A 12,528-nucleotide genomic window follows, 5' to 3' on the forward strand; every position below is an offset into this window, starting at 1 on the left:
TATACACTACCGTTCAAAAGTTTGGGGTCACTTAGAAATGTCCTTGTCCAAATGTTTTGTCCATTAAAATAACATCAAATTGATCAGAAATACAGTGTAGACATTGTTAATGTTGTAAATGACTATTGTAGCTGGAAACGGCAGATTTTTAATGGAATATCTACAGAGGTCCATTATCAGCAACCATCGCTCCTGTGTTCCAATGGCACGTTGTGTTAGCTAATCCAAGTTTATAATTTTAAAAGGCTAAATGATCATTAGAAAACCCTTTTGAAATTGTTAGCACAGCTGAAAACTGTTGTGCTGATTAAAGAAGCAGTATCCTGGATGCTGATGCTCCAGATACTCAACTAGTCTAAAAAGGCCAGTTTTATTGCTTCTTTAATCAGTGCAACAGTTTTCAGTTGTGCTAACATAATTGCAAAAGGGTTTTCTAATGATCAATTAGCCCTTTAAAATGATAAACTTGGATTAGCTAACACAACGTGCCATTGGAACACAGGAGTGATGGTTGCTGATAATGGACCTCTGTAGATATTCCGTAACAAAATCTGCTGTTTCCAGCTACAATAGTCATTTACAACATTAACAATGTCTACACTGTATTTCTGATCAATTTTATGTTATTTTAAATGGACCAAAAAAAAAAAAATTATTTCAAAAACAAGGACATTTCTAAGTGACCCCAAACTTTTAAATGGTAGTGTATGCTTATAACAAGTTAAATAGCATTATACCTGCAGGCTCTAAGTAAAGTGTTATAAAAATGGGTTCCACCCTCATTTGTTTAGTCTTAAAACCGTGACTCAATCGTTCTTCCCTCCCACCTCTCTCTCTAGACCTGATGATGGGCCATCCTGTGACAGAGGACCTGTACTCCATTTTCAGTAAGGAGAAGGAGCATGAGGAGAAGGAGCAGGAGAGCCAGAGAGTAACCCAGGAGCAGGTCAGCCTCCTGCTACAGACTTACATGCAGCTACTGCTGCCCGACGACGAGAAGTTCCATGGTGGCTGGGCCCTCATCGACTGTGACATGAGGTTGGTGCTGGAACCATCCACAAATCACAACTCTAAACTTAAAGGGGCAGTGCAGTCAAAAACATGATTTGCCTGTGTTTTTTATATATTTCCACATCATGATAATACACTTTTTGTGTAAGAGCTATTTGAAAAGATCGCCTGTAATTTCAGCTTATTTGGTTGGGTGGGGTTTTTAAGTTAATAGACATATAACAAAGAGAGTTTGCACTCCTCTCTGTCAATAACAGCTAATTTTCAGGTTACACATCCCTCCTATTAGGCTCCTCCAATTAGGTCCCACTCCCAGACAGTCCTAGCAAAAATATTGCTTGAGAAATTGCATTTAGCTATTTTTTTTCATTGACTGAATCCTTTCATGAGTTGGCTCTCATAGTGTTTGTTCTCCCAACACTGTTAGTGTGCATCAATTAAATGCAGCTTTATTTATTTCCTCAGGGGAAATTAAGATGCACTTCAAAATCAACACCTTGAAAGTGTTTGTTCCTCAACAAATTGTTCATGTAGAAAGCTCATTGTCACATTTTTTTCTACTCATCAGCCTTATTGACGCAACCAGCAAAGACGTGGATGTTCTCCTGCTGTTATCCAACAGTGCATATTACATTGCATAGTAAGTGCCTACATTTATTACAGAAGAGTCAATTACATGTTTTAGCTGTTCATTATGTCATCGTTTTTTTTTTTTGCTTTTGTTTTTACAGCTATGATGAGGAAGCTGACAAAGTCAATCAGTACCAGCGCCTCAACTTGGAGGGTTTGGAAAAGATTGAAATAGGTGAGTGTTTTCCCTTAAGGGGAATATAGCTTCACAAAGTGAAAATTCCAAAGTGTAGACAGAGTCGAAATCAGTCCTTCACAGCTTCAAGATTTATTTTACACTGTAAATCTACTAAGCACACACTTTGGGCATGGTTTTCATTCATTGTACACAAATTCTGAATGATGCAACTACTGTTTTTGATTTACCACAAACATCTAAGTAATGCATCAATAAAGCTCGCAACATGTCCTGTTCTTTTTTAGGCCCAGAACCTACTCTGTTCGGGAAGCCCAAATTCTGCTGTATGCGTCTACACTACAAGAATGAGGAGACAAGTGGGTATTTTCACACACTGAGGGCTGTCACAAGGAATCCTGAGGATGACGGTAAAGGTATGGGAAGATTACCAGATTTTTTTTTTTTTTAATAAATAGACTGGAAGCACACTGCCCGTATAGCCACAAAATTACTTGAATTCCTTGTCCTGACCTCCCATTGTGGGAATGATTCATTATATTTCAGACACGTTACAGTGCATAGCTGAGATGCTTTGCATAACAAAGCAAGCCATGGGACTTGACATGCAGGTGATTGAAAAGAAACTGGAGAGGTGAGTTGGAATTCATTATCACTCTTTCTAGATCTTCAGAATATTCTTCTCTCATAGTTACTGTATTTTACACTTGTGCAGTATGCCTATACTAGCCCTTTTACAGTTCTAGAACAAAATCTCATTGACATGACATTGGCACTATGAATAGAAGCCCTGGATAAAATACTAGACTATATTGTCAATCCATTTGTTTCAGAAGGCACAGTAAACCTCACGAGGACATCATGGGCAGACACCCTGACCAGGTCCTTGGCAGCTCTGGTCTGGCTCAGGGAAAGAGCTTCCTCCTCAACAAGTTCTCCTCTCTCAACCAGAGGGTGAAGAAGTCCAATGTCAACATGGGCTCCTTCAAGGGGAGGCTGGGCAACACCTTCTCCACTAAGCCCGACGTGAACTTCCTGAAGCCCACCATTGGGATCACCCTCTGGAAGTCTGACAGCAGCTTGGAGACCTCTGAGGGGGCAAACACCGGCCCGGCTCTGAAGGACCTCTGTGACAACCACTCAGAGATGTCGTCCGACTCAGATTCGTACAACTCGGATGAACACCTGCGCGCCGGCTCCTTGGAAAATGTAGACTATGTGCTGCCCAGCTGCGGCATCGTGGCATCAGCTCCTCGGCTAGGCAGCGTGGAGCTTAACATCAGAGTCACTGGCTGTGACAGTAAACAGGGGGCTCCGGCTCTAGCCGGTCCTGAAGACCAGTCTCCCGACGCTACCTCAGAGGGTGAGGAGGCCATCCTGATAGACTTTGGAACGCCCATTGATGCCTATTGCCACCAATTCATCCAAGATGCGCAGACCAAACCTGTGGAGGTATTCGGGGAGCAGATGACTGGTGGCGTCCCAACACAGAACCCACATGTCCCTTCACATGCTAAAGGTCCCCTGGCCCCAGACGAGCACCCAGGTTCAGATCAGAAGATGCAGGCGAAAGAGCTCCAGCTCCCTTCCAGGCCATCCCAGCTAGATGTTACCTCCAGACCCAATCTCCTGACTGCCCAGAAGCTCAGCTCGGCAGCTTCTGGCAGCTCCCAGAAGAGTCTGGGCTCTCACATGGAGGGCAGCCTGGGCCCCTTGCCCGCCGACGGCAACAGCAGCCGAGTGGTCTCCCCCTTTGCCAAGATCAAGAGCTCAATGGTGCAGGTGGCCAGCCTGACCCAGGCCGGACTTACCCAAGGCATCAACTTTGCCGTGGCAAAGGTGCAGAAAAGCCCAGAGCCAGAAATGGGCGGTCTCAATGAGACACAAGAGAAAGAGCTGAAGGCAATGTTTACACAGTGCCAGACGAGGATCATACAGATCTAGCACTTCTAAAGTTGCAGCCTCTAAGCAGGATTTTGGACAGTTAGTAGTATAGTATTGTGACTTCCAGTACAGTAGCTAGCAGTAGCATAAGCTTGCACAAGAAGGGACCCACACTGACTTGACTAAGAACCCTGCTCTTCAATTCCCCTTGTAGTTGACCTGACCATGTTTACAGCCAGTGTTGTGTAGTATATAATACCCCAGCTCAATACACGGCGTACTTAATCCTAATGCAATTCCTTTCCGACTACCGCAAAGCATTATATTCTGCCAATATGAACTAATTGAACTAACCATAGCCTAAAGAAAATGAAATGATTTAATGAAAAGCAGCAAACAGACAACATTCTTTCATAAGACTCAAACAGAAAAAGGCAATAGCTACACCTCGTTTCAATTTCCCACCCAAATACAAGGAAACTCTACATATTTCAATGTGTTGAGTGCGCAAGTGGGTCTGTACTCTGTACGCAGCGTAGTACCTTCGTTGTCGTGTTTTGCTCGACAAAGACTGAAGCATTCCTTTCAGTTGATTTTCCAGCTACATTTGCATGTCAGGCTATTGTTGATAACTGAATTAGGTAAGGTAGGCAATATCCAGTGCATGTTGAGAGATGAGCTCTGAATTGATTACTTAAGTGATTCCATAGGTGCAGTGCACCTATTGGCGTTTGTGATATAGGCCTAGTTCATAGCTCTGTTTCAAAAACATTAGTAGAAGTATCCGACCAAATGTCCCTATTGATTTTCAAAGGGCAGCTCAATGTTAGATATTAGACCTACCCTAGGCTAGTAAGAAAACAAACATACAGCTTCTAGATAAATGGGGATCAGTAGCTCAGTTTCCATCAAATTGGTGACAGATTTTCATGCGAATATTCAAAAATCTGCATTAAAAACAATATTCTCATTTTCCCACCAGAGATGTTTCCATCAAATTGACTTGTTGTGGATAAAAAGCTGTGCATGATAACGTAGTGCACATAAAAATTACTTTTGCGGTTACATTCCTGTTCCGAAAAAAACCTAAACTAAATTGGTTTCCATCGCATTTAACTCTGTTTTGTCACAAAACAAATTGTTATACAGTGGGGTCAGAAATTGACAACTTTAATAAAGATGAGCAATGACTGTGAAATAATTAAAATACTGAGCTATATTGTATGCTCAATTTTTTGGGAAATGATATTAATACAATTACTCCGAAAATAGATTGTTTAAACAAGTAAATATAAAAAGATCTAAAGGTGGTGTTCAAAATTGACTCCACTAAAGATTCTTGTAAATAAAGTAGTCAAGTTTAGTATTTGGTCCCATATTATTAATGGTAAATAATGTATTGAGTCACTTTTGTAAATAAGAATAGAATATGTTTCTAAACACCACTTGATACCATGATTACAGCTAATCCTGAAATGAATCTTGAGTGAGAAGGTTTGACCTACGATCATACCCCCCCAACAAGTTTGAGTCACAAGCTTAATGTTGTCATTGCGTGCTAGGAATATAGGACCAAATACAACACTTTTGATTACTTTATCTTTACTGATGACAATTTTGACCCCTAACTTTGAGATTTTTTTAAATGACTTGACCTGTTGAGGCGAGGGGTTCCCCTACGGGAACTCCCCAAAAAAAAAAAAAAAATATTCTTTAGAAATATTTAACCTCCACACATTAACAAGTCCAATACCTCAAATGAAAGATAAACACCTTGTTCATCTACCCAGCGTGTCAGATTTTTTACATGTTTTACGGCGAAAACACAACAAAACGTAGCCATTTTTTCCAGCAAAAGATAAAAATCACAAAAGCAGGATAAAAAAAAAATCAATCACTAACCTCTTAAATCTTCATCAGATGACAGTCATATGACATGTTACACAGTACATTTATGCTTTGTTCGATAATATGCATTTTATATCCATAAATCTCGGTTTACATTGACGCCATGTTCAGAAAATCCTCCAAAATATCCGGAGGAATTATAGAAAGCTACGCCAGATAACTGAAATACTCATAAACTTTGACTAAAGATACATGTTCTACATATAATTAAAGATACACTGGTTCTTAATGCAACCGCTGTGTCACATTTTTTTTTTACGTTACGGAAAAAGCCTAACATTGCAATAATCTGAGACGGCGCTCCACTTTCAGCTCAAATGCCCAAAAAATGACTTCTGGTCCAGGATAACTTTGCATCAAAACTTCCAAATGACATATTACAGGTCGAAGAAACTGGTCAAACTAAGTGCAGAATCAATCTTCAGGATGTTATAATCATACAGATCCAATAGCATTCCAACCGGATCATTCATTTTCATCTGGGGCTGATTGGAACAGCCGAAGCACTCAAAGGCAAACGCGCCTCAACAAAATGGAATCCTTTTGCGACACCAACTACTTTCCTTCCCATTAGGTCAAAGTTCACAGCAAATGCTCCATTACACTTTCTACTGAATGAGGACATCTAGTGGAAGACGTAGGAAGTGTTTACAGATCCATAACTTGTTGGGAAGGGAGGGGGCGATGACGTCAAAGTTGCCCCAACTTTCAGGATTTCAAAACTTGTTTGGAAGATTGCCTGCCCTGTGAGTTCTGTTATACTCACAGACATAATTCAAACGGTTTTATAAACTTCAGAGTGTTTTCTATCCAATATTAATAATAATATGCATATATTAGCAATTTAGGACAGATTTTGATGAGGTTCACTATGGGCACGCAATTCATCCAAAGTGGAAATACTGCCCCCTATCTCTAACAAAATCTCGTTCTCTGAGAAATTGTATTGGTATAAAATAATAATTGCATTCATTATTGCTCATATTTATCAAGGGTGTCAATACTTTTGGACCCCACTGTAACCTATGTGCCCACACTGGTCTTTGCACGTGCTCTCTAGCCAAAAGCTTGCAGATAGAGTGCAGGTAGGCTACCGACATGATGAATTTCCTATTATGGACAAAAGAGCAAGATTATTTTTACTTGTCAAACGGCAGCCAAGCATCGATCATCATGTCACCAGAATAAGACTCAATATTTATTGGAAAACAGCATTAAGCTTATCACCGTGCACTTTCTCCACCCTCATAACTTATTCCATCTGTAGCATAATACACTCCATGCTTTTCCGAGTCGTAGTGGGTGGACCACACATGTCATTGTGTGACTCCAAGTTCGATATGATGGTTATTGTATTAATATTTGTGTATAATTAATTTTACTGACACAAAAAGATCCCACCTTGTCCAGATTCTGTTTGAATTATTTTATTTTTCTATCCCACATGTACTTTACTCTCATAAAAAAGTTAGTTGGAAACCTGGTTACTGTTGTCCAGTTTATTCCCCATCAATATAGGACATTTAGCAACGTACAATAATTCCGGTAAGAGTATACTGTTTGATATGTAAGTATTGTACAGTATGTATATCTGTTCCCTAAGTTATAACCTTTTCATTGACCAACATGTATTTATGGACATATATCTATATCTCCGTACACTTTGGCTTTTGATCATGTTGATGCTAGAGTTAGATGCACTGCTGCTGAACATTTCCGAAGGGGTTTGAGCATTTTTCTTTGAGAATACCCAAAAGTCACTATTAACTGACAGCTTACCAAAATCATTTGAGATTCCGTAAGCATTTGTGGATTGATAAGATTTAATTTAATTTTCATACAAATGGTTGTACCTAATGTCGGCATTAGGTCTATGAGCCCTAAGTCCGTCACATGTTTGACAAATACTGTACAGTAGCATATAGAATATATGCAATGTGGTCCGTCCAAAGCTTATTAAAAACACACTTCGATGCTTTATGCACTCCTGAATCTAAAGTGTAAGCCTTAAAAGGACATGAAAGTGGGAGATTGTATCAGGTATTTATGGCAAATCTACCTTTAGAGTTAAGTTTATTCCATCATGATGTTGCATAATTTGTTTGATCTTGGTACTGTATATTAGATCATGTTCAGGGTAATGTCAGCTTTATCTTGGGATATTCCATCCTCTGGCCTATGTTTTTAAATGGTGTTCAATGCTCAGGACATGCGCTCCATTGGTGTGTTTTCAACTTTGTGGCAACCGTTTGGGGAAGGTCAATACAGAAATGGTTTGTTGAGATTGGTGTGGAAGAACTTGACTCCATATTAATGCCCATGATTTTGGAATGAGATGTTCAATGAGCAGGTGTCCACATTGGCCACGTCGTGTATAAACGCAACATGCAATAATTTCAAAGATTTTAATGAGTTACAGTTATAGGTTATAAGGAAATCAGTCCAATTGAAATATATCCATTAGGCCCTAATCTATGGATTTCAAATGGGAATACAGATATGGATCAGAAAACCAAGAAACTGTCCTTGGAATTGTGGGTGCCGAATGATTTCCTAGTAGCCTGCTGATATTGTTTGGCACTGCCAAAGCTTTATGACAGCTGCAATGCAATAGGAATATAAGGCTTTAAGCAGGGCTAAGGGTTGTATTTCATATTGTATTTAGGAATGCATGCACTACACTGGAGCAGTTAAATCGGAGCAGAAACCGTTCTTATCTGAATTAGGTACCGATTTGTAAAACATGATTCTTTTATAGTGTAAACACTCCTTTCATGTGGAGTTTTAATGTTAGGAGCGGGTATAGTCCTTACATTTGCCAGATGGGAGTTTTTTATTTTTCCCCCTTTTTTTTAACACCAAGTGCTTTTGAAACAACCTTTTTTTGTCATCAATGGCTGATGTCACTTGCCAGATATGTACCAGTAAGGATTCTGCCCATAGACAAAGTACAGTTCTATTTCAAATATATTGTTTCGACATCTCACAATGGCCGTTGTCTTAGATGGATTCTCTAATGGAAGAACCAATCACAGCAGAGCTATTGAGCCTGCTGCCGCTGCTACGCAAAACCCCCAGCTACGCAGCAGGCTGTCAACCCACATTTCGGCCTTTCCCAGAGGCCGACGTGGTCCGTCGCTGCGACCGCATCGAGGTCCCGCCCACCTGGAGGGAAGGAGGGGCATCTGACCTAGGGGTACGTGCCCGACCGTAGAGGCAGCCAACAGATCACTATGGGGCAGAGGCACATCTCTACTCCTAAAACACTACCACTCGTGCAGCGGTGCACTTCTATGCATCTGCTCACAGGGACCACCACTGGTGAGCAAGTCATCTGACTTGTGAGCAACTCGCTGCAGGAAACTGGCGAGCATGTGCAGTCAATGCCAGCCCTATTCTGGATCTACGGATCCTCAACAGATTTCTGAGAAAGTCCATATTCTGTATGCTTACGCTTAACGTGCTGTCTCGCTCTGTTGAGGCGACTGGTTCATTTTCGTAGAGACCGTAAGAGAAAGACAGATTGGAGATCTGTTTGTACCGGATTCGAACCCACGCCAGCGGCCCTAACTGCTAGGCTGTCGCAGGACGCTTATTTTCACATAAGTATTCTGCCGACACACAGGAGGTTTCTCAGGTTCGCCTTTCAAGGCAAAGCTTCCGAATACCTCGCTGTTTTCTTCGGGCTAGCGTTGGCTCCCTGAACGTTCAAGTGTGTAGAGGCGGCGCTAGCACCCCAGAGGGGTTAAAAGTATCCTCTTACATAGACCATTACCTGCTTTGCTCCCCTACACAGAAGCAAGCGATACTAGACATGGCTTCTCTTGTATAGCACTTCACCGAGCTAGGGTTCAAGGTCAACCAGAAAAAGAGCTGTTTGGTGCCCACTCAGAGAATAGAATACCTTGGCGTCAAGCTGGATTCTCTCTTATCGGGCTACACTATTGGACGGCCACGCTCAAAACATGTCTCCGAGTTCTTGGGTTGATGGCGTCCACCTCAGTAGTACCACTAGGACTACTGAGAATGACACTTCCAGAGTTGGGTAAAAACTGTCAACGTTGGTACCTCAATCGAAAGATGAAGGTTTCCACGGACTGTCTCTCAGCTCTCCATCACTGGAAGATCCCCTCAATCTTCTTTTCAGGCACCCCCTTAGGGGTAGTGTCATCGAGGAAGGAGGTGACGACAGATGCATCAGTCAAAGGATGGGGCGCAGTTCATGAGGGAAGAGCAATAAACAGACTGCGATCCCCACAGTTCCACCACGCTCGTATAAATGACCTCAAACTGCTGAGTCTTTCATTTGAAATTGTTACATCCTGGTCAGAACAGACAATATTACTGGAGGCATTCATCAACCATCAGGATGGCACTTTCTCACTGCGCTTAGACTGCCAAGAGTATTCTGTGGAGCAGTGCACATCTCTCATTATGCGTGACTCATGTCCTGGGTGTACTGAATGTGGGAGCGGACTTGTTGTCCAGGGGGAATCCCAGATCTGGGGGAGAGTTACTGTAGATCGCTTCACAGAAAGACACATTGTCCCTTGGCCAAGAGTGTTGCTCTATGCTTTCTCTTCTATGCTTGATCCTCCTCTCTCTGAACAGAGTGAGGGAACAAGGCTTATCCCTGATCTTGATAGCCCCTCGATGGCCAGGAAAGCTCTGGGTAGCAAAGCTCGCTTTACGACGAGCCCTGGCAGCTACCATTACGCAAGGGATCTACTGACCCAAGCGAACAGAGAGATTTTCCACCCTTACCCGGAAACCATGACCCTCACTGTATGGGAACAAGTGGTGCGTATTTGAGAGGTGGTGTGACCAGAAACAGAATTCCTTACCAATGCTCTGTATCCAAGGTTTTATGCTTCTTGCAGGATTTTAGACGGAGGGGAGGCATTCTCCACTGTTAAGGTTTATTTAGCCGTCATATCTGCCTGTCGTATAGACTTCAACAATCACACAGTAGGGAAATGCCCTCTTATGTTTTATGAAGAGTGCGTCGTTTACGCCGTCGCCAAGCCTTTAACTCAGTCTTGGTACTTTGCTTGAGGCAATTTCCCAGCAGCCTTTCCCAGCAGTTGCTGGAAAGTGTGGAGATGAAATATCTCTGCCCAAAACGAGTGAGTGAGTTGCATGCACTGTCAGTTCAACATTCATGCCTACAGTTTGCCCCAGGGTTATCCAAGGTAACACTGTAACTCAACCCTGCTTTCATGCCTAAGGTCAGCGGCAATTACAATTGTCTAGTCTTGGAGTTTATGGCTTTCCACCCGCTGCCCTTCACTTCTATGGAAGAAGAGCATCTCCACCGTTTGTGTCCAGTACGAGCTTTGAACATCTATTCTGAACAGAAATATAAAGCGCAACATGCTAAAAATGTAAGGAAATTAGTCCATTTAAATAAATTAACTAGGCCCTAATCTATGGATTTTACATGACTGGGCAGGGGTGCAGCCATTGGTGGGCCTGGGAGGGCATAGACCTCATGCTGTTTAATCAGCTTCTTGATATGCCACACCTGTCAGGTGGATGGATTATCTTGGCTAAGGAGAAATGCTCACTAACTAGGATGTAAACAAATGTGTACAATTTTAAATGAAAAACTTTTTGTGCGTGTTGAATGTTTATGGGATCTTTTATTTCAGCTCATGAAACCAACACTTTATGTTTCATTTATATTTTTGTTCAGTATACTTGGATAGAACGAGAGCATGGTAAGAGTGACCAACTCTCCATCTCCTAGGTGCCCCCCCTGCAAGAGGGCCCCTCTCTTGTCAACGACTCCCATAGTGGAGGCTATTATAATAGCAAGGGTTTGCAGCCCCCTGGGGGCTTGAAGGCTCATTCCACTAGCTCTTGGGCACTGATTAAGGGCATTTGTTTGCAATACTGCACGTTGGGCCACCCCTCATACATTTGAGGTTTTAACAGCTGGATGTTTCTGCTCCTTCGTTGGTGCATACTGTCCTCAGGGGTGATATTGTTGGGACTAGTCTAGCTTCGGAGAGCAAGTGGGCAATCTATATCCCCATTGTGAGAAAGTGAAGCGATATATTTGAAATAGAACTTGGGGTTAATTACGTAACCGAGATTACGAAGTAACATTTACGTCATTGTGAGTGACTAGACTAAACACGATTGCACTGCATTTAAACACATTTTCCAGCGATAATCCCATGTCTGAATGTCTGTGGTTGTACTTCACCTCTCAAACAACTGACTTGTCATTTTTTTTATGTTGTAATCAAATTTGATTGAATATTAAAATATATTTATTATTTCTACTGTATAAGTTCTTTGTCCTGGGTCTATGAAAAATACTGTATCTACACAAAGAATTTCAGTAAATTAAAGATCTGAAGATATGACAATTATTTTACATGTTCATCTGTTTAATGAAGCATGAACATTTTCACCCAGCTCTTTTAAATTATATTGGTTATACATTTGGGACCAAATCCATAGTGGCCCTTCTCACCCCACCTCTAGTCATTATCATGCATGCCTCTCTCATGCATACCCCGAAAAAAATAAATGCTACATGCAACAAATTAAGTCATTTAGTTCAGTTACCTTTGCTATCGCCCCGTAGCACTCACTTGTGTCATCATGAATGCTTTCAGAGGCAAGTTAAGGTTCATATCACCTCTAGCTTACCTGACACCCTAGACTCACTTCAATTTGCTTACCCGCCTAATAGATCCACAGATGTTGCAATTGCCATCACACTGTCCTACCCCATCTGGACAAGCGGAATACCCATGTAAGAATGCTGTTCATTAACTTTAGCTCAGCATTCAACACCATAGAAAGCTCCTCATTAAGCTCGGGGCCCTTGGTCTGAACCCCTTCCTGTGCAACTGGGTCCTGGACTTCCTGACGGGCCATCCCCAGTAGTGAAGGTAGGAAACACTTTTTAAAATTTTTTTAAACCTTTATTTAACTAGGCAAGT

The 12,528-nt window shown here is 41.7% G+C and overlaps 1 protein-coding gene across 3 annotated transcripts in view; it reads left to right on the forward strand.

Annotated features, from left to right (window-relative positions):
- Positions 1 to 5,370, forward strand: part of LOC112252593 (phosphatidylinositide phosphatase SAC2) — a 32,351-nt gene extending 26,981 nt beyond the window's left edge. For all 3 annotated transcript variants that reach the window (XM_024423959.2, XM_024423968.2, XM_024423977.2), the window contains 6 exons: positions 840 to 1,038; positions 1,580 to 1,651; positions 1,743 to 1,816; positions 2,065 to 2,193; positions 2,324 to 2,411; positions 2,611 to 5,370. In XM_024423959.2, the coding sequence (XP_024279727.1) occupies positions 840 to 1,038; positions 1,580 to 1,651; positions 1,743 to 1,816; positions 2,065 to 2,193; positions 2,324 to 2,411; positions 2,611 to 3,721 (1,673 nt within the window). In that variant the 3' untranslated portion in view covers positions 3,722 to 5,370. The remainder of the gene's footprint in view (positions 1 to 839; positions 1,039 to 1,579; positions 1,652 to 1,742; positions 1,817 to 2,064; positions 2,194 to 2,323; positions 2,412 to 2,610) is intronic.
- The last annotated feature ends 7,158 nt before the right edge of the window (positions 5,371 to 12,528 follow it).

Source organism: Oncorhynchus tshawytscha, linkage group LG01 (assembly GCF_018296145.1).
Source record: "Oncorhynchus tshawytscha isolate Ot180627B linkage group LG01, Otsh_v2.0, whole genome shotgun sequence".
NCBI lineage: Eukaryota > Metazoa > Chordata > Actinopteri > Salmoniformes > Salmonidae > Oncorhynchus > Oncorhynchus tshawytscha.